This window comes from Syngnathoides biaculeatus, chromosome 18 (genome assembly GCF_019802595.1).
Source record: "Syngnathoides biaculeatus isolate LvHL_M chromosome 18, ASM1980259v1, whole genome shotgun sequence".
Lineage (NCBI taxonomy): Eukaryota > Metazoa > Chordata > Actinopteri > Syngnathiformes > Syngnathidae > Syngnathoides > Syngnathoides biaculeatus.
The window spans coordinates 19,641,157-19,663,282 of record NC_084657.1 but is presented as its reverse complement, the minus strand read 5'-3'; the positions used below and the strand labels follow the sequence as shown (position 1 = coordinate 19,663,282).

The window sequence follows — 22,126 nt, the reverse complement described above, 5'->3', positions numbered from 1 at the left end:
TGAGAGAGAAGGAAGAGTTGAAGAGGCAAGTGTGAAGGACCAGGAAGTGGCAATGATTACTAAGGGGGAAGTCAGAAAGGCACTACAAAGGATGAAAAATGGAAAGGTGGTTCTGATGACATACCGGTAGAGGTGTGGAAGCAATTTGGAGAGATGGCTGTGGTGTTTTTGACCAACTTATTCAACAGAATACTAGCAGGCGAAAAGATGCCTGAAGAATGGAGAAAAAGTGTTCTAGTTCCCATTTTTAAGAACAAAGGCGATGTTCAGAGCTGTGGGAATTATAGAGGAATAAAGTTGATGAGCCACCCAATGAAGTTATGGGAAAGAGTAGTGGAGGCTAGACTCTGGACAGAAGTAAGTATCTGGGAGCAACAGTATGGTTTCATGCTGAGAAAGAGTACCACAGATGCATTATTTGCCTTGAGGATGCTCGTGGAAAAGTACAGAGAAGGTCAGAAGGAGCTACATTGTGTCTTTGTGGATCTAGAGAAAGCCTATGACAGAGTACCAAGAGAGCAACTGTGGTACTGCATGCGTAAGTCTGGTGTGGCAGAGAAGTATGTTAAAATAGTACAGGACATGTATGATGGCAGCAGAACAATGGTGAGGTGTGCCTTAGGTGTGACAGAGGAATTTAAGGTGGAGGTGGGACTGCATCAGGGATCAGCTCTGAGCCCCTTCCTGTTTGCAGTGGTAATGGATAGGCTGACAGATGAGGTTAGACTGGAATCCCCTTGGACCATGATGTTCGCAGATGATATTGTGATATGCAGTGAAAGCAGGGAGCATGGAGAGGAACGATTAGAAAGATGGAGACATGCACTGGAAAGGAGAGGAATGAAGATTAGCCGAAGTAAAACAGAATATATGTGCGTGAATGAGAAAAGTGGAGGGGGAAGAGTGAGGCTCCAGGGAGAAGAGATAGCGAGGGTGGACGACTTCAAATACTTGGGGTCAACAATACAGAGCAATGGAGAGTGTGGTCAGGAAGTGAAGAAACGGGTCCAAGCAGGTTGGAACAGCTGGCGAAAGGTGTCTGGTGTGTTATGTGACAGAAGAGTGTCTGCTAGGATGAAGGGCAAAGTTTACAAAACAGTGGTGAGGCCGGCCATGATGTATGGATTAGAGACGGTGGCACTGAAGAAACAACAGGAAGCTGAACTGGAGGTTTGCAGAAATGAAGATGTTGAGGTTCTCGCTCGGAGTGTGCAGGTTGGATAGGATTAGAAATTACTTCATTAGAGGGACAGCCAAAGTTGGATGTTTTGGTGACGAGGTTCGAGAGAGCAGACTTCGATGGTTTGGACATGTTCAGAGGCGAGAGAGTGAGTATATTGGTAGAAGGATGCTGAGGATGGAGCTCCCAGGCAAAAGAGCGAGAGGTTACTGACTGTAAGATAGTGGTGGGGAAGAGTGTGGCTCGACAGCATTGGATGGTGCTGTGTAGGATGACTCTGGTAGCGGGTAGGAAGATTAAGAAGACAACGGTAGAGCAGAGAATCAGGTGGTGGAAGTTGAGAAAGGAAGAATGTTGTTTGGCCTTTCAGAAAGAGGTGAGACAGGCTCTTGATGGTCAGGAAGAGCTCCCTGAAGACTGGAATACTACTGCCAAGGGATTCAGAGAGGCAGGTAGGAGAGTACTTGGGGTGTGTTCTGGTCAGAAAAGGGAGGAGGAGACTGGGTGGTGGAACCCCAAACTATAGTAATTCATCCAAGTAAAGAGACTACCGAAGAAGTGGGACACGGAGAGGACTAATGAGAGGCATAAGGAATACATTGAGATGCGTCGTAGGGCAAAGGTAGAGGTGGCGAAGGCTGAACAAGAGGCATATGATGACATGTACACCAGGTTGGATACAAAAGAAGGAGAAAAGGATCTCTACAGGTTGGCCAGGCAGAGGCATAGCGATGGGAAGGATGTGCAGCAAGTAAAGGTGGAGGTACGCACTGGAAAGGAGAGGAATGAAGATGAGCTGAGGTAAAACAGAATATATATGTGTGAATGGGAGGGGTGGAGGAGGAAGAATGAAGCTCCAGGGAGAAGACATAGCCAGGCTGAATGACTTCAAATACTTGTGGTCAACAATACAGAGCAATAGTGAGTGTGGTAAGAAAGTGAAGAAATGGGTCCAAGTGGGATGGAACAGCTGACAGAAGGTTTCTGATGTTGTTTATGACAGAAGAGTATCCAGTAGGATGAAGGGCAAAATTTAGAAAACAACGGTGATGTACGGATTAGAGATGGCGGCTCTGAAGAAACAATAGGAAGCAGAACTGGAGGTAGCAGAAATTAAGATACTGAGGTTCTCACTCGGAGTGACCAGGTTGGATAGGATTAGAAATGAGCTCATTAGAGGGACAGCCAAAGTTGGATGTTCTGGAGACAAGATTCGAGAGAGCAGACTTCGATGGTTTGGATATGTTCAGAGGCGAGAGAGTGAGTATATTGGTGGTAGGGTGCTGAGTATGGAGCTGCCAGGCAAAAGAGCGAGAGGAAGACCAAAGAGAAGGTTTATGGATGTGGTGAGGGAAGACATGAGGGCAGTTGGGGTTAGAGAGGAAGATGCAGGAGATAGGCTAAGATGGCAAAAGATGACACGCTGTGGCGACCCCTAACGGGACAAGCCGAAAGGAAAAGAAGAAGATCTGTGTTGAGCGATATTTTGCGATGATCTGACTGCACAAACGTGTCTCTGTTCGGCGGTTCCCGGGCTAAGCTAAACCGGACTAGCAGTCCTAAAAGCCTTTGAAGTGCACCGAGACACCAAGACTGAAGGAAAGATGTTTGAGGACACTAAAGTAGTGATTGTCGTACTCGGTCGGGACTTACGTACGTTCGGCACTAATTCAAGAATAATTATTGAGGGGAGCGCATGATGTTACACAAAGAAAACGAGAGAAACAACTTGTAAATCAAGCCTCGCCTTCTTTTCCTTCATACGGCGGTTCACAAACGGCTATACTGATACACATACAGATTCTGCACACAAGTGTGATATGTAACACGAAAATAGGAAACTGTCAAAGACGAATTCGTCTTTGGGTTATAATATATTATATTATGTGGCTTCTCGGTCTTCCTCTGACTCCAGAAAGATCTCGCGCTAATATCAATGGTTTCTCCGTCGATATGCATGTAAATACCATTGAAATACGCCTCGCTGAAATACTTGAAGCCCTGCTGTCTGCTCTTCAACGATATTTCACTATTCGCTAAGAATGCGAGTGAGAAACCAGCTGGTAAATCGGACAATTTCGCTCTAGTCTTTTCTTGCTGCGCCGCCATTTTTGCTAATTGTTTGTCTGAGGTTAGCACAGGTGGGGTGACGTAACTTCAGGAGGCGTGGTTAAGTGCCCTGTACGGAGGGGTCGAATTTTGCCTTAATATCGCAACCATAACCCAAGGATTGTTACATTTACTCGGTCAATGACAAGTGCAATCGATTCATAAGAGATGAAGCTGCTGTAAAAGTGGAGCGAACACTTTGTCACCTTGTTACTCTGAAAGGTTACTCGACAAAGGCTGATACGTGGGGGCAGACCGGATTGGCTCTGCAAAACTAAAGGCAGTTAGTACACCTAGGCAAATTCATTTTGACACCGACTTAAGAAGCTCCCGTCCTCCTGCACGCACGGCGTTAGAGTCGGCTGGGGTAAAGGGGTAGCTTAACCCTTTAACTGGAGAGTCGGTCAGGACATTTCTCCCGATTAGTCCTGCGGATAAGCAGAATCTGACAGCAGGAATGAGCCCGAGTTGGTGCGTGAGGTCAAGAAGTTCCGACTAGATATAGTCAGACTCGCCTCTATGCACCACTTTGGCTCTGGTACCACTCCTCTTGAGAGGCGTTGGACTCTGTTCCACTCTGGAGTTGCCCACGGGAAGAGACGCCGAGCAGGTGTGGGTATACTAATTGCCCCCGGGCTCGGGGCTTGTACGTTGGGGTTTACCCCAGTCGATGAGAGGGTTGCATCCCTCTGCCTGCAGGTAGGTGGACGTGTCTTGACAGTTGTTTGTGCTTATGCACCAAACAGCAGTGCAGAGTACCCACCCTTTTTGGAGTCCTTAGAGGGAGTGCTGGAGAGCGCCCCCTCTGGCGACTCCATCATTCTGCTGGGGGACTTCAATGCCCATGTGGGCAATGACAGTGAGACCTGGAAGGGCATGATTGGGAAGAAGTCCTGGCCGTGGAACAGTTTACCAGCTCTACACCCTTGGCAGGATCCTCAAGGGTGAATGGGAGTTCGCCCAACCAGTCTACATGTGTTTTGTGGACTTCGAGAAGGAATTTGACCGTGTCTCGGGGATTCCTGTGGGGGGTTCTTTGAGAGTATGGGGTACCGAATCCCCTGATATGAGCTGTTCGGTCCCTGTACGACCGCTGTCAGAATTTGGTCCGCATTGGCGGCAATAAGTCAGACTCATTTCCAGTGAGAGTTGGACTCAACCAAGGCTGCCCTTTGTCTCCGATTTTGTTCATCATTTTTATGGACAGAATTTCTAGGCACAGCCGAGGCGTACAGGGTGTCCGGTTTGGTGGCCTCAGCATCGCATCTCTACTCTTTGGAGCTGAGTGTGAAGCGGCTGGGATGTGAATCAGCACCTCCAAATCCTAGACTATGGTCCTCATTCGGAAAAGGGTGACGTGCCCTCTCCAGGTCGGGGGATGAGATCTTTCCCCAAGTGGAGGAGTTCAAGTATCTTGGGGTCTTGTTTACGAGTGAGAGAAGAATGGATCGGGAGATCGACAGACGGATCGGTGCAGCATCTGCAGTGATGCGGACTTTGTATCGGTCCATTGTGGTAAAAGAGGGCGCTAAGTCGAAAGGCAAAGCTCTTAATTTACCAGTTGATCTACATTCCTACCCTAAGCGGTAGATAATGGATGGATTGATGGATGGATGTGAATCTTACCAGAACACTACATCCCAGTCTCAAGCAGGGCTGGAACCACAGGAGCCGTCTAGTGCTTTGTTTCCACTTGTTTCTGACATAAAATAAATAATCGCTTTGAAGTAAACGTTGCCATTTGTTCAATTAAAGTGTATGCTGGTAGGACTGACCCCCGTGGACTTTGCACAGGATAGGTGGCATTTACACTGAATCGAACAGATTTTAATAAAACAAAAACACATTTGATGTATCAGAGTGCCTGCAGGCGCTAACATGGTGACATGACAAATTTGCAGGAGTCCAGGAAGACATAAACCCGACAAAAGTGACACAATCAACTTCTATGTGTCGTCAGGTCTCGATGCCGCATTTCAATTTTACGTAACAGGAAATACACAAAGTAAATCACGCCACCCAATTATTTTCCCAAGGGTAGAGCGCACAGCACCGCACAATTATTTGATGTAGATAGACAGTAGTTCAGGCCGGCTATTTTACATATTTAAGTCTATCTCCTGCATCTTTATCTCTCACACCAACTGCCCTCATTTCATCCCTCACAACATCCATCAACCTTTTCTTTGCTCTTCCTCTCACTCTTTTGCCTGGCAGCTCCATCCTCAGCACCCTTTTACAATACACTCACCTCTTCTTTCTTTCTTTTTAGATTATCTCTCTCACAGTGGATATGCACCTACAATGAAAATTTCAGACCCCTCCATGATTTTTAAGTGGGATAACGTGCAATATAGCAGGGTGTTTAAATACTAATTTTCTTCATTGTATATTGAAAAAAAATGTACAAATATACTGTATAGATAAGGTGCCTGGATGGAAGTACACAATTGAAATGACACACAATGATAGTTTTTTTTCACAGATTTTATTTCACGAAATTTTAAATTGTATGGTACTGTAGTGACGAGTTTGATCTTATGAAAAGGTACAGCACCATTCAAAACAAACCCATGCACCAACTCACATAGCACTCATTTATTCAGTTATTGGTACCTTGAATGTATTATTGTCCTCCACTTTGAGAAACATTTTCAATCCAAAAACATGGACTTGTCAATCCTAATAAAATTTTACATTTGCAAAGTTTTTCTCTTCTTGGTTTCAATGGGTTAAAAGACCTCAAACATTTCCAGTGTTGTAGTGAGCCAAAGACACGTGAACCTAACTTTATAAAAGAAAGGAACACACAGAAAAAGGGAAATAAAATCATTTGTAATCACAGGGATTCCCTTCAAATCAATACACCAATTGAAAGAGTCACATCTATGTTTGATGAACATCTTCATAGTCTTTCAGATACGAATCGGAGTTGTCTTCTCAATGTTCATTTAAAGCTTGTTGATCCCCTCACCTGCAAAGCAAACACACATTTCAATTATTATATAAGCTCCCATTATGTAGTGCATAAGCCCAAATCAAAGGATCCCTCTTAAAATTAGCATTACCATTAGACTTGACTGAAATTAATATGACCAATATAATGTGCATGGCTTTTGCCAGGGGTGTCAAACTCATTTTTGTCACAGGCCACATTGTAGTTATGGTTCCCCTCAGAGGGCCGTTGATTGTGAAAATATAAAAATCGGAAATTTCCTCACCGGATACACACATGGAATTTATGGACTAGTTTTGGAATCAGAAATCAAGGGGTAAAGGGTTTTTCAACATTGTTGATGTTTGGTAACACGAAAATGCTTGCAATATCTCAATATTTGTGATATGACAATTTGAAATTTTGAAACAGATTTGAACAAAAAATCATGGAAGTTGGCACACATGATTTGCCTTCGTGGTCCACATAAAATCATGTGGTAGGACCGAATCCAGCCCCTAGGCCTTCAGTTTAACACCTGTGGCTTATGGTTAAGATGGGGGGTTTTCACTGTCAGTGTACAACTTTGAGTGCACGTATATATCTGTAAATTGGCTAGCAACCAGTTCGGGTGTGGACCACGCCTCCTGTCCGATGACAGCTGGGATTGGGTCCAGCACTCAGACGGCACTCGTGAGGATAAGCGGCTCAGAAAATGGATGGCTCGATGGACTGCATGTTTGAATTTCCACTAAACCAAGTCTAAATCTAAATCAATGTGACTTACTTGGCACAGGGGGATGTGTACTCTGTCATGGCCACATCACCTGCAAATAAAGTACGCGCATAGTACTGTAAATGTTTGTACACAAGGATGTTTATTTTCTTCTCCTGCAAAAAGATAATTCACTGATCGGGAGCAGCAGTGTAACAACGAGCATAATTTTGAACTCTTTACGAGCCAGTTTAATCAGAGAAACAATGACAGACACGGAAGAGGGCGCCATCACAACAGAAGAGGGAAGCTCTTACTTGTCTGGTAGTAGTCGTACACTTTGACCACAGCTGCTTTTAGGTTCCCGACAGGCACATCTTCCTCCAGAGTGACGCTGTAAACACTCGTCTTATCTTTCTTCAGCTGAAAACACAAATTAAACCGCACTGAAGCCATGTTTTGACCATGTGAACACAGTTCAACTCGTAATGACACACCATCTCTGAACAGGCTCGTACCGCAAGGTGTGCCGGTGAGAGGGTGATAACTGTATCCTCAAAATGACAAGTGTGGTATCTGAGCAGTACACAGTAAATTGAAAGAAACAGTAATGATCTCTTGGGCTCATTTGGGCGCAGACTGCTCTGCCAAATTAGCAAAGATACATATCAAGTGGTACAATCAAGATTCACCAGTTTTTGCCCTTTGCTCCAGATTCACAATCTATTAAAAAAGAGCCCTATGGGTTAAAATAAAGGGCAAAACTTGTAAAAGGTGAGGGTTCCATGAATGTTTACACTTCTTGGTGCAGTTAAAACTTGTATTTCAACAGAGGCTCTGGCCAGCCCAATCGTAATTCAATAAATCCTGCTGAATTTGGACTGAATGTTGTGAATACTTGACGTGGGACGCTCCTGGCGACAACTCCAGTGGACTAAAATCACCATCTTGTGCAATCTTGTTACCCAAATTGGAGCCGTATCGTTCGCGTTGACGCTTCTCGGCCTAAGTTAGCCAAGCCTAGATCACTAACAACAAAATGTGTCCGTTTTCTCATATTTACTGAGGAGGAAAACATCAAACGCTATCTACACGTCCTGCAAAACTGACGTATCGCATACAATGGGGATCGTGACTAACCCTACTAGAGTGAGGACCATCGTGGTTTGAATCTCTGCCATCCCCATATCCTTTAAATCACCATATCCTTCATATTTTCACACAGATAGTATGTGATTTGTGTTCCATATGTGCTGACTGTGTTGATGTGATTGCTTTCATTTGACCTTAAATTTAACATAGATTAGGTAGTATGTGAATTGTGTATTTTATGTGGGAACTTTGTTTATTTGATTGCTTCCTCTTTTTGACTATCTGCAGCCCGTTGTGCAGCACAATATTGTGGTACCCGTCGGTCAATCCCAAGCCTGGATAAATGCAGAGAGTTGCGTCAGGAAGGGCATCTGGCGTAAAACTATGCCAAACATATATGAGCGTTCATCATACGAATTCCATAACTGTCAGGTCGTGGCCCGGGATTCCTACGCCCACCCCCGGAACTGTTAATGTTCAAGGTGTAGGTAGAAATTCAGATAATGTAGCTCGAAGACAAAAAAGAGGAGGAAAGTGGCTTAGTCGGCAAAAGAAGAAGAGGAATGACCAGACCCTACAGCTGTGTGTAGGGACTTTGAATGTTGGGATTAGGACAAGAAAAGCTCAGGCGTTAGTTGACATGATGATTTGGAGAAAAGTTGATATATTGTGCATCCAAGAGAGCAAGTGGAAAGGGAGTAAGGCTAGAAGTTTAGGTGCAGGGTTTAAATTATTTTATCATGGAGTAGATGGGAAGAGAAAAGGAGTAGGGTTATTTTAAAAGAAGAGCTGACTAAAAATGTCTTGGAGGTGAAAAGCGTATCAGATCGAGTGATGATGAAATTTGAAATTGAGGGTATTATGTATAATGTGATTAGCGGGTATGCGCCACAGCTAAGATAAGACCTTGAGTAGAGAGAAACTCTGGAAGGAACGAGACGATGTGGTCCTGAACATCCCAGACAGAGAGAGAGTTGTGATTGGTGCAGATTTCAATGGACATGTTGGCAAAGGAAACAGGGGCGATGAAGAAGTGATGGGTAAGTACAGCATTCAGCAAAGGAACTTTGAAAGGCAGATGGTGGTGGACTTCGCAAAAAGGATGAAATTGGCAGTGGTGAACATTTATTTCCAGAAGAGACAAGAAATAGAGTGATCTACAAGCGCGGAGGTAGAAGCACGCAGGTGGGTTATATTTTGTGTGGACGATGTAATCTGAAGGAGGTTACTGACTGTAAAATAGTGGTGGGGGAGAGTGTGGCTCGACAGCATAGGATGGTGGTGTGTAGGATGACTCTGGTAGCGGGTAGGAAGATTAAGAAGACAAAGGTAGAGCAGAGAATCAGGTGGTGGAAGTTGAGAAAGGAAGAATGTTGTGTGGCGTTTCAGAAAGAGGTGAGACAGGCTCTTGGTCAGAAAGAGCCCCCTGGAGACTGGAATACTACTGCCAAGGGATTCAGAGAGGCAGGCAGGAGAGTACTTGGGATGTCTTTTGGTAGAAAAAGGGAGAAGGAGACTTGGTGGTGGAACCCCAAACTATTGTAGTTCATCCAAGGAAAGAGACTACCGAAGAAGTGGGACATGGAGAGGACTAATGAGAGGCATAAAGAATACATTGAGATGCGTCGTAGGGCAACAGTAGAGGTGGTGAATGCTGAACAAGAGGCATATGACAACATGTACACCAGGTTGGATTCGAAAGAAGGAGAAAAGCATCTTTCCAGGTTGGCCAGACAGAGGGATAGAGATGGCAAGAAAGTGCAGCAAGTAAAGATGAATAAGGATAGCGATGGAAATATGTTGACTGGTGCCAGTAGTGCTAATTAGATGGAAAGAGTACTTTGAGAAGTTAATGAAGAGTAATGGAGGCTAGACTCAGTACAGAAGTACTTGTGCGGAACGGTATAGTTGCATGCCTAGAAAGAGTACCACAGATGCATTATTTGCCTTGAGGATGCTCGTGGAAAATACAGAGGTCAGAAGGAGCTACATTGTATCTTTGTAGACCAAGAGAAAGTCTATGACAGAGTATCAAGAGAGGAACTGTGGTACTGCATGCGCAAGTCTGGTGTGGTGGAGAAATATGTTAGAATAGTACAGGACTTGAATGAGAGCAGCAGAACAGCGGTGAGATATGCAGTAGGTGTGTCAGAAGAATATAAAGGGGGAGGTGGGACTGCATTAGGGTTCCGCGCTGAGCCCCTTCTTGTTTGCGGTAGTAATGGATAGGCTGACAATCGAGGTTAGACTGGCATCCCCTTGGACCATGATGCTCGCAGATGATATTGTGATCTGCAGTGAAAGCAGGGAGCAGGCGGGGGAACAATCAGAAAGATGGAGGTACCCACTGGAAAGGAGAGGAATGAAGATTAGCTGAAGTAAAACAGAATATATATGTGTGAATGAGAGGGGTGGAGGAGGAAGAATGAAGCTCCAGGGAGGAGAGATAACCAGGCTTAATGACTTCAAATACTTGGGGTCAACAATACAGAGCAATGGTTAGTGTGGTAAGGAAGTGAAGAAACGGGTCAAAGCGGGATGGAACAGCTGGCAGAAGGTTTCTGATGTTCTTTGTGACAGAAGAGTATCCGCTAGGATGAAGGGGAAAGTTTATAATACAATGGTGAGGCCGGCTATGATGTACGGATTAGAGATGGTGGCTCTGAAGAAAAAACAGGAAGCACAACTGGAGGTAGCAGAAATGAAGATACTGAGGTCCTCGCTTGATGTGAACAGGCTGGATAGGATTAAAAATGACCTTATTAGAGGAACAGCCAAAGTTGGATGTTTTGGAGACGAGGTTAGAGAGAGCAGACTTCGACAGTTTGGACATGTTCAGAGGTGAGAGAGTGAATATGTTGGTAGAAAGGTGCTGAGGATGGAGCTGCCAGGCAAAAGAACGAGAGGAAGACCAAAGAAAAGCTTGGTGGATGTTGTGAGGGAAGACATGAGGACAGTAGGTGTTAGAGAAGAAGATGCACGAGATAGGCTGAGATGGAAAAAGAAGACATGCTGCGGTGAGCACTAACGGGACAAGCCGAAAGAAAAAGAAGACTATTCATCATTCTGTTCAGATTTTGACATAATGGGACCAAGATGTTGCCTAAAAAAATGATTGGCAGTACTTGCAACTGCAAGCCTTCAAACTTGATTTTTCTCAGAGTGAAGAGGCCACAAAGATTTTTTTGAGAGACATCAGCAGATCGTCATAAAAATTCTCATTCGTCAAACACCTGTTGATAATTGTCCAGGTGGACATGCGCCTTCAAACGTTTTGATGAGGTCAGACTGAGTTTTCCTGTAAAGGGTTTTGCATTTCAGGAGAGCCGAGAATTTTAATCCAAAAGCCTCCCAATATCTCATGAGTAGTGTAAAGAAATTGAAACTTATGTAACCAAAAATGACAACAACAAAAGAAGCAATTTTTTTCAATTTATAAAATCCAACTCCACTTCTTAGAGATTGTAGATATTGTCGATTGAAAACCAAAATGTTCATACCTCGTCCAAGTAGATGTTGATATAACCTTTGTCTAGTTCAACACGCTTCACTGAGGAGTTTCTCTTTAACTAGAACATCACACAGTAAATTGTCATCAGCGGAGTTCCAATGACAACAGATGGCACAAATACATTTTTGAGGGCCGTAGAACAAATAAACCCACCGACTCCAAAGAGTTTTTATCCACAACGTATCCGGACAGGAGTTTGATGTTAATGATGACCATGTTGCCTCCATCTTTCTAATTGTTCCTCCACCTGCTCCCTGCTTCCACTGCAGATCACAATATCATATGGTCCAAGGGGAATCCAGTCTAACCTCATCTGTCAGCCTATCCATTACCACAGCGAACAGGAAGGGGGTCAGAGCTGGTCCCTGATGCGATCCCACCTTCAACTTAAATTCTTCTGTTATGCCTACGGCACAGCTCACCACTGTTCTGCTGCCCTCATACATGTCCTGGACTATTCTAATATATTTCTCCGCCACACCAGACTTACCCATGCAGTACCACTGTTCCTCTCTTGGTACTCTGTCATAGTCTTTCCCGAGATCCACAAAGACACAATGTAGCTCCTTCTGACCTTCTATGTACTTTTCAATTAGCATCCTCAAGGCAAATAATAATAAATTTTATTTATTATTTAATTAAGAAAACATATATTCAATCAAAATACATGAAGGGGCTCCAATGAAGACTGTGCCCAAGATACTATGACAAAGTATTTTCTTGTTTTTTTTCTTGAAGGAAAAACACGAACAAAACTTTCAATGTAGATGACCTGATAGCGGCAGTATTTTGGAGCCAAAACAAAATCACACTTTCAAGCTTTCCAACACCTTACACCTGTGTAAAACTGACTTTTTACACTACTGTACAGCATTAATTGATTGTATTATGAAATCAATAGGGATCAGCATGCTTTGGAGTTCATTTTATGGATGCAGATCACATGCTTATTTGACAAACGGACAGATATGCACACACACTGACCTGACGTGAACAAAGAGGATGATCTGTGGCTTGCTGGGGTTGCACTTGGAAATGGTATTAGTGGAGAGGGTGAAGGCGGAAAAGTCAGGAGGAGGGGGAACGTTGTAATGCATGGAGATCTGCAAGGGAAGAGGAAGTGCTCTTCAACCTCTCTTTCATCTCACAAATGCATGATGTGTAAATCACACAATCAAAAACAGGGATGGAGCAGGAGTAAAATTATGTCCCTCAATCTAAAATCTACCCAATCGAACCATAATGGACTAATTATTAGACCCTGGGGTATCCATTTTTACCTCTTCTCGGGTCAAAAAGATGCAAATTACAGAGCAGAACCATTTTCGGTACCTAGTATTGTCTTAAGTCATTTGGTTTTATGCAAATGCAACCATTATGAGCATGCCGAGGGGAGCCTTGTTAAAAACTGCTAAGCTAAGATCACACCTGTGCCAGAACACAACTCTTTCCCTCTGCTCTGATCGTGTACTCTCCAGGGATATCGCTCAGCTTCTCTTCTTGGTACAGGAGCCGATTCCTCTGGTCAACGATGAACCGCTTGTTCAGACCTCCTAACGAGGTCACTGTCACGATAGTCCTGCCACCGACGCTATAGGTGGCAGCAGCATATTTAGCCAGCGCTTGGAGGGCCACCACGGTATCCTAAGGAGCACATAAGTACAGAGTCATTAAGTCTGCCCTAACGGAAGAAACTTCTTACAGTTTTGCCTACCTGTGTGGAAGAAAAACCACCGTACGGATTTTGCTGCTGTGTGAGCCAGCGCACAATGCCAGAGCTGTAGCCCAGACCAAAATCTGGAAGGGAAGGCCCAGAGAGCAGTGCCAGCAGTACATAGGAAGTCATCTCAACCTCCAGGGAGTCCAGTCCTTTCTTCGAGGCCCCCACTCGCTCCCAGTGGCGGGTTCCCCCTGCCTCAAGGATATTACCAGTCAAAATGTCTTACAGAAAGGACTGGGAAACATGACATTGGCTGAAAGCACAAGAAACTACTGGAAAATATCCAGTTTTACTCAAATGGTCTAAAAAGAATTTTCCCTCCAAATCATGCCTAAAGTTTATAATTAACATGTGCATCCACTTTTTTTGGGGGGGTGGGGGAGCATTAGATTTATTCAAATATGCAACTCAGACCAAAACGTGTGGAAACTCTGGTATGAGGCATGTGGAATTCAGGGCAGACTGTATTTGAAGTTAAACTTCAAGTAACTTCAAGTAAGTAAGGGGTCAAGTAAGAACCAAAAATACTGCATCAATTTGGCTTAAAAAATACCTCAAACAATCCTCAATTTGGATAGATAATTTAAGTTCACGATGCTTTTAGTTGAGTGAAGTAAAACTGCACTGCATTATCATGACAGCGACACATCGTCTTTGGTAACCTAATTTTGATACAAATGGTTGGGTATTGTCAACCACAATGAATCCCATCTACCAGCCTCAAATTCCAATTGTTGTTCTGTCTGTATACATTTGGTCTTCATAACTTTTGAACAGACACATACCGATTTACACAATGGAATGAGATATTCAGTGCAAGACTTATGTCAAACATTGCGATATTATTATACTGGTCTGTTTTGAGTGACACTGTCAGAGATGTATTCCTCTTTATCATAACTGCAGTCTACATGGAGCTGTTTCCATTCAACAAAAATTAAGTGAGATTTGAAAGAAATCCAACATTGTGTGCTGTGTGAAACATGATGATGTCCGTACCCATCGTGCTGGACTGCTGGTGCAGGTAGCTGACTAGCTTGATTCTCATTTCCTCATCCCTAGCCAGAGTAAAGGTGTAGGACATAAGCGGTGTGGTGTACAAATTGTCTATTTGGCCGTCTGCCTCCTTCAGACAGCCCAAACACCTCTGGATCACAGAATCCTGCCATAAAACAAACAAAAAAAGATACGAGGACTTTGAGGCAGTTTCAAGACTGAGAACTCAAAATATGATGCCGCAGTGACACCACCTATGTTGAAAAATCGAATTGAAAGTCTTACAGAGAAAATTGTCATTCTATAAATCATTACAGCTGACACCAGATGTTTACTTACAATTTTTGTCTAACCTTCTGACAGGAAATCAAACTTAACCTGTTTTGGCCAATTAGGATTACTGTACCAACATTTTTTATTTGCAAAATTTTTAATGCAATTTTTCATTACTTTCCTCTTCGTCCGAAATTTGTAAATACTCTCTTTCCCTGTTCTCCAAAGTGAAATGGTGTCAAATGCCTGATGCAATAAGTGCTAACAAGAACCAAGCACTGTCATGTACCTAAACCATCTTCAGAATCAGAATCCGCATTAATGGCCAAGTGTGTCAAAACACACAAGGAATTTTTCAGGGCTGCCCTGGTACGACATTAAGAACAAACAACAAGGAACAACTGCCTGCCCTGGACCCAGTCCACATTGCATGCAAATCCTCGACAGTGGGTAGCGTGGTGTCAGATATAGGGGCTGTTTTGAGAGTCATGGTCCGGACAGCATCAATGGTGAACAGCTATAATATGAACTCAGCAGGTTGTGTGGGATTCATACAATAATATGAACTCATTTAAAATGGAGATCTAGAAAAACATGACACCACATGAGGTAGGGTTCCATGTGCTGGATACAAAAGGCCAGCGACGTTACACTCACTTCAATGTCGGAGTCCAGTTCTAACAGGGCGGCAACGATGTAAGCCGTCAGGGATACGTCGTCGCTCACACCTCCCTGATGGGATGGTCAAATATGAATTCATGTTGCTCTGTAAATCATATTCTATACCTTTTTTTGCTCCTGTAGCATGCCAATGGCCATACTGACATTGTTACCTTCATGCCATTGTGGATGAGTTTCCCCACAGATTGGATGCAGCCATTACGCCCCTGTTGAGCGTACAACCATTTCTTGGCCTCTAAAATGTGCTTGGGATCGACAAAGATGTAAGGCCTTGCCCCCCCAAATGACTTCATCACAAAGGAGGTCAGCCTAGAGAGAGACAGACAGCATTCAAAGTTTTGAAAACAAATAAAAGCATAGTGGTCATGTGGCGGTCACTCTGAAATGAACACAGCCAAAAAACAATTAGATCATGACCGTGTGTGTCATATGAAGCTTCTGGACTACAAGAGTTCACCTCAATCAGACTGAGGGGCAGCAATGGTTTTGAGTGGAAAGTAAAATATTGTACAACATTAATGACATATCTCAACCAACAATGTGAGGATAAGCGGTACAAAAGATAAGTAAATGAATGAATGAACAAATTAATGTTCTGATGCTACTGGATCCTACTGCAACACTGTTATGAATGAATGAAGGAATGAACAGGAATACTTCTGAAAGTAGTGTCAATATTCACTGTATCAACAATCACTTAAATTTTCACTTTGTCATATCCACCCAAGTCAGCACTTAAATTATTCAAAAGCTGCATTGTGAAATAGAAGATATGTCAAAATAGTTTTTGGGTGGCATTTCAAAAATATTTACTGGAGCGAAAAAGCCCTCCATGCTGCTTCCCATTTTGCTGTGTACTGCCTTGCAGCTGCCTTTCAGATGTGCTCTTGAAAGATACAAAATCAGTCAGTAAAACTCACCTCAATTTGGATGAATGACATTCAGATATTTGTATATACTGTACTCATCCAGCGAGGTGAAAAATAAACTGCGCAGCAATTAAGAACATTTAGAAAGTGGAAAATCATTTTTTTGTCCTCATTACAGTCTAACATGACTTCAAGAAAACACATTCATCCACCCATTTTCTTCACCGCTTATCCTCACAAAGGTCACGGGAGTGCTGGAGCCGAGCTGTCAACAGGCAGGAGGCAGGGTACACCCTGAACTGGTTGCCAGCCAATCACAGGGCTCATGGACACTGACAATAATCGCACTCACAATCACACCTAAAGCCAATTTAGAGTGTCCAATTAATGTTGCATATTTTTGGGATGTGTAAGGAAACCAAACCGCCTGGAGATGACCAACGCAGGCACGTGGAGAACATGCAAACTCCATATAGGCATGCCTGGGATTGAACTTTGGGCCTCAGAACTGTGAGACCAACGCTTTCCAGCTGCTCCACTGTGCTGCCTTAAGAAAATACATTCAAGATCTTCATTTTATTTCGGCTTGTCCAGTTAGGGGTCACCACAGTGTGTCATCTTAGATGAACGCATATTTGTTTGGCACAGTTTTTACGCCTGACGGTCTTCCTGATGCAACCCCTCTGGATTTTAACCAGGGAGAGACGCTTACAGGACCTGGTATACCCAGGGGGTCTCCCATCCAAGTACTAACCTTAATTTCCAAGATCTGATGAGATTGGGCGTTCTCAAACACCTTCAAGATATTTTGTTCAATCTTTTGTAGCAAATATGAATGTGGTTGGAGACTTGAGTCCTTGTTTCCACAAACAGCCACCCCCATACATACTCGCCATGTGCCAAACTGGCCAGTCTCCATAACGTTTGTTAAATCCCCCCAAGCGATGTGCCTTAAGCCCATTTGAAGCAAATATTAACATTTTATGGCAGCCTCCTCAAGAAGTAAATGGCTGATGGATGGTTTCCAGTGTCAAAAACAGAAATGTGTACGCTTGCCTCATGGCTGCCATTTTTAGTCTCCATCAAATTAAGTGTGAATTTTAAGATGAATAAAGTCAATGTAAACAAAGTGCTAAGTCCTGAAAAATGTTCGATGACATCTGATGCAACTGCACTATTGTGTGTTACATCATTTATTCTGGTATTTTGGGTCTTTTCATCATCAAAGCTTAATGAAAGATATGGTGAGAGGCCCATATACACTGTAAATATTTTTGTGACATGAGAAAGTGAAACAATGTCACATGAAATTTTAAAAACTCATACAATCACAATGTAACACCAACAATCTTTTGGCACTTCATATTTAAAAATATGCCAACCAACATTTCACACAAATCTTCAAAAACTGCATTTAACTTTTAAAGTGTACAAAGGCCTTAACATACAGAACACTGGAACCTCATAAGTAGAACTCCAATAAAATTATCTATAATAATTTTTTTGTTGTTGTTTTTACTGTTCATGGTGCCTAACCTTTTTCTATTAAGGTTAGTTACAGTAATCCCTTGCTTTATAGTGGCTGAGCTATTGCATATTCAGTGTATTGCATATTTGTTTTCATTTTCATGTTGAACCTAATTCAGCATATTTGGGGATTTTGAGTGTACGTTATAATTCATATTCATATTTGTAAATAAATCTATGAAGAAAAAACAAAATAAAAATTCATTAAAACATACAACAAGGAATAAAATGCTCATAGAATACAATACTTCTGTGCTTTTCTGTAATTTTTAGAATGTACAAAGTGCTTTCAATAGCATGGTAGAGGCTAACAGGAAAGTGCACAAGATGAAAAAGAATTCGAGGAGGTTCATACATCCTTAAATTTATAAAGACAATCTAAAAAAAATATAGTCAGCACCGCAGACCTCACCTACTGTGGGGTGCTCTGAATCCTAACCCTCGCAATAAATGAGGGATTATTGTCGTGATTTTTTTCCTCTTCATGAAATGGTGATTTGCCTTATTAGCAGTCATTTTAAGTTACATTTCATTCAAATATTTTTTTTTTTACATTCTCAAGAAAAAGTTATTTACATGATAGTTTACATGAATAAATATTGCTTTAGCATATTCTTACATGCATTTTCTTTACTCCTTTCAAAATGGTAGATTCGCACCACTGTTTGATTTTTCTTTCAAAATGCCCAATAATCAATTTCAATTGCGACAAATTGCGACATCACCGATTGTCTCCAATGCTTTTCTACTGACCAGGTGTTGCCGGATGCATCGTTTTTCCCAAAGGCACTGTAGGAGCCATCGTCATGTTTGTAGGTGAGCTCCCTTTGGTATCCTGGAACACACGTATACACAAATACACGTCACATTCTCAATTGTGAACACATGCTGTAGGAAATATGACCTCATTGTGTTTCACATGCACAAAATGCAATCTTTCCTCTTAGTTTGGAATTATGACTGCGTTGTTACAAGGGACTAAAGTCCAATGGCCATCATGCAGAAGTTCAACCCACCTAAAAAAAAAAAAAGTATTGAGCTCCTAAACGTATCACTATCATGACCACAGTTACAATACAATAGCATAGTATACCCACGTGTTCATCAAAAACGAAACAGAGGTGAGTATAAATTGTAAGCCACTGTGACATGACATAAAGTTTGAATATTAGCAGGGCACATCATTACAGAAAGTACTGGAGTTAAATAAGAAGTCAGTCAAAAGGTATTGCACATAAATGTTTGGAAAAAATGGCGCATAAATGAAGTGGAAAAAAAAATCCATTCATCCACATCCATTTTCTGTCAGACTTATCCTCACTTGGGCCTATCCCAGCAATTGTGGGCAGGAGGCGGAATACAGCCTGACCTGGTTGCCGAAATGGTCACCTTAAATACAACTGAGCTGTGCAGTGACTCTTTCTCCTACCACGAGTGGTACATATACACTAAGGGTATATGTACCGTATGTTGAGAATCACTTTTATAATGTATGCAAACAATGTGTGTCTTAAATATGCAAAATGGAGTCATAATTATTCAATTCCATATTAACAATAGGCAAACAAATATTTTCACATTCGTTACTGGGTTGGTTTAAACTACCTACTTAGTTTATCTTATGTTTCAAGCTATTTTGATGATGAAAATTAGCTTGCATTTTACTGTACCAGGGTTAGGGTTCGGGTTTGATTCATTTTGGAGAGTCTTGTTTTGTGAGCTATTCTCTAAAGGTGGGAATGAAGACTCACCGCTCTCAAGGAAGCGCTTTGCTTTCTCCAGAATCTCAGCAGTCAGTTGACCCGTGCTTTTCAGGTAGTTGAGAATGAAGATGTTGGGAGCAAACAGCAACATGTTCTGCTCCCCACAGCCATACGGCATTGCCAGGAGTTGGTCGAGGTTCTTAATGGCTCGGCCCATCAGGTCACCTTCAGTCAAAGCATCTCATGAGGGAGGGTTCCATGAAGAGAACCTTGATGAAAATGCTATCTGACGGAATAACAGGTATTTTTACCCAGTACAGAGACAGTGGCTCTGGCAGATCCAGCAACAAACATCTCTGGCATCACAAGAGAGATTTCCTTTTCCACTGGTCCCTCTGGCAACAAGACGTAATCAAAAAGAGCCAGTGAGTGTCATTACTTAGCTTTTCTTATTAAAAAAAAAAAAAGGCCCACCTATTTCATCTCATATTGGCAAAAGTGTTTCAACATCCAACCATCTAAGATCTGGAATAGAGGTATAGTTTCATCAAATTTCATCTGGGTCCAAAACGAACAAGATGAAAAATTCCAACCTCATCTTTAACCGTATTAAAGCGATTCTCCAAGTTAAATTCAAACTGCAGCCAATTGCGCAACTTGCATCTGTGGTTTGTCATCAGAATTTCTGATTCTGGACACAGAAGAGCAAATTGTCTTTCTATGTGATAAGACAAGACTGCAATAAGAGTATCTGAACACGTTAAATTGGATCTTTAAGGAGCTTTCTTTTATTATAACCAAATGGAACTCATTATTTTTCATCAATATGAGGATTATCCTGTTAATATAATGAGAAGAAATTATTTAATAACGTTCAAGTACAATCAAAATTACAAGTTAGTATAAACAAAAAAAACTTGTACAAATTAGGTCACACACAAACAATGCAGACAAATCGAGAGCAAGGCTGCTCTTTTGTGACAAAATGACAATGAATATGAACTCGTTAGACGGCAATGTGTGTAAAATATCAATGAGTCGAATTCAAACCGCCAAAATTGTGGCGGAGATTTCTCAAACAACTTCTAGATGAGAAAGCTCACCTGCAGGACAGAGCAGTGCGTTGTGACTGACTGACTGAGGCGTTCCTTCAGCCTAGACGAGAGACCAACATAGAAAATGTTATACTGGAATGGATCACATCAGAGCTGTCTGACTCATTTATGTCACTGGCCACATTTTAGCGAAGGTTTCTCTCAGAAGGTCGTTCTCACTCACATTACAGAAATATTGAATCAGGCACTTATTTTATTACACTATCGGCAAATGATTACTTTTGAAAAGCCAAGGGTAATACTTTGTAACTGTTCTTCAGGTTACTGTACTAAAAAGAAGTTTGGTAACAAAAACACAATTGCAAAAATTTTCAATTTTTTTGTTACAGATATTAGCAAGCAGAGTGGTGGTTCAAGCACATGGTTTGTTTTCTTATGTGGAGGGATGGATCTGGCCCCCGGGCCTTGAGTTCATCACCAGTGGATTACAGAGACGCCTGATTCAAATTAAACATAATTCATGTGTTCATTTACAGTTTGATATAGCCTTTCTGCACTTTAATTGTTCACCTCTGTTAAATTAGACTGTTATTTATCTAATTATTCTTAAACAGAGGGCACTGAAGAGATGCATGCTGCTGAAGGAAAAAAAAAAAAGTAAAAGGCTACAGTTTTGGCTTTCATTCTGGTCCACACTCCCAACTTGGTAAAACCAAGTGGACGAATATAGCCACATATGTCCATGTTTGATTTTGTTTATTTTTATTTTATTTCACTGGTGTTTCCTGACATTTTTCATCACTTACGTATCTAATGTCAACTGTGCGTGTTTGTTCCATGTCCGTTGAAACCGTTTTTTTACTGGGTAAGAACTTTGTACTGCCGAGTATTGCATGACAATGCCGTGACATTAAGATTTGATTTGTTGTGGTTTGAAATGACAATGTAGAGTGTGCTACGCCTGACCCGTACTAACCTCCACCAGCAGGCTGCGGACCACGGTGTCAATACGGCCGGCGTCAGGGACAGATACCACCTCTTTGCCACACAGAAAGTCGGTCTTCAGGGCCTCGGCGCTCACCTTCAGGTCGACCTTGCCTTTGTGCAAATAAACAGTCTTATTCAGAGGTCATGCTAAGGCGTGCGTCTTCAGTCCACCCTTCAACAAATTTACCATGAACGGCTTTCCAGTCCAATTTATTTTTAGGGTTTTTACTGCCCGCCTTCTCTGAATCTTGCTTTCTCCCAAAGAATTCTCTCTTATTCACTGTCATTAATCCCCATTTGTTTCCTTATAATGCACACTCTTCCCAAAGCTCTTTATCTCCCACCCCCTCCCTGTCTTTCACAGCCCAAAATTGTTCTCACTGAGGCCAAGTACAGATCAGCCCCTGAGGAAGACATTTCCAAGTGTTTCATCAGAGATGCTAACTGACGTGTTAGTACAAGTGATTGTCAGCATGCCTCCAAGAGGAGATGGAGCGGCATCATTTGACATTCAACAGAGCAATTAAATTAATTGGAAGCAATTAAAAGTCCTCAGCTTTCCAGCCAGCTTGTGTGCCAAATACAGCATTTGCACCATAATCCATCCAGTTTTGTTTCAAATTGTCATTCCCCCTCTCACTTTAAAATTACCAAGTTTGAAACACATTTTTGTCATGGTTCATGGTTCAAAACAAGCTGTGAGTTCGACTACCATTAAATATTGAATCATTTACTGATCATAACATGATTCAAAATGAGATGTGGAAGCCAAA

General features: G+C 42.3%; 1 protein-coding gene and 1 long non-coding RNA gene across 2 annotated transcripts; both read right to left on the bottom strand.

The window, feature by feature from the left end:
* Positions 1–5,812: 5,812 nt before the first annotated feature.
* On the bottom strand, positions 5,813–11,601 carry LOC133491852 (uncharacterized). The gene is made up of 4 exons (XR_009792493.1): positions 11,532–11,601; positions 7,257–7,362; positions 7,012–7,051; positions 5,813–6,263 (listed from the first exon to the last, which is right to left on the bottom strand). It is a non-coding gene; the product is annotated as an uncharacterized LOC133491852 (long non-coding RNA).
* An 888-nt stretch (positions 11,602–12,489) lies between these two features.
* On the bottom strand, positions 12,490–21,640 carry LOC133492262 (alpha-2-macroglobulin-like). Its single transcript, XM_061804346.1, has 12 exons — positions 21,541–21,640; positions 21,343–21,464; positions 20,415–20,466; positions 19,623–19,706; positions 19,360–19,536; positions 18,362–18,443; positions 15,365–15,521; positions 15,189–15,263; positions 14,262–14,424; positions 13,257–13,453; positions 12,971–13,186; positions 12,490–12,645 (listed from the first exon to the last, which is right to left on the bottom strand). The coding sequence occupies exons 1-12, from the start codon at positions 21,638–21,640 to the stop codon at positions 12,490–12,492; spliced, it is 1,581 nt and encodes a 526-aa protein (XP_061660330.1).
* Between the last annotated feature and the right edge of the window lie 486 nt (positions 21,641–22,126).

Bases quoted from the DNA above. Each gene is read 5' to 3' on its own strand.
- LOC133492262 (XM_061804346.1), bottom strand. From the start codon at position 21,640: ATGACAGTGAATAAGAGAGAATTCTTTGGGAGAAAGCAAGATTCAGAG. The intron at 14,425-15,188 runs GTGAGTGTAACG...GTTTTATGGCAG, and splicing joins AACTGGACTCCGACATTGAA to GATTCTGTGATCCAGAGGTG. The intron at 12,646-12,970 runs GTGTGATCTTAG...CTTCCCTTGCAG, and splicing joins AGAGTTGTGTTCTGGCACAG to ATCTCCATGCATTACAACGT.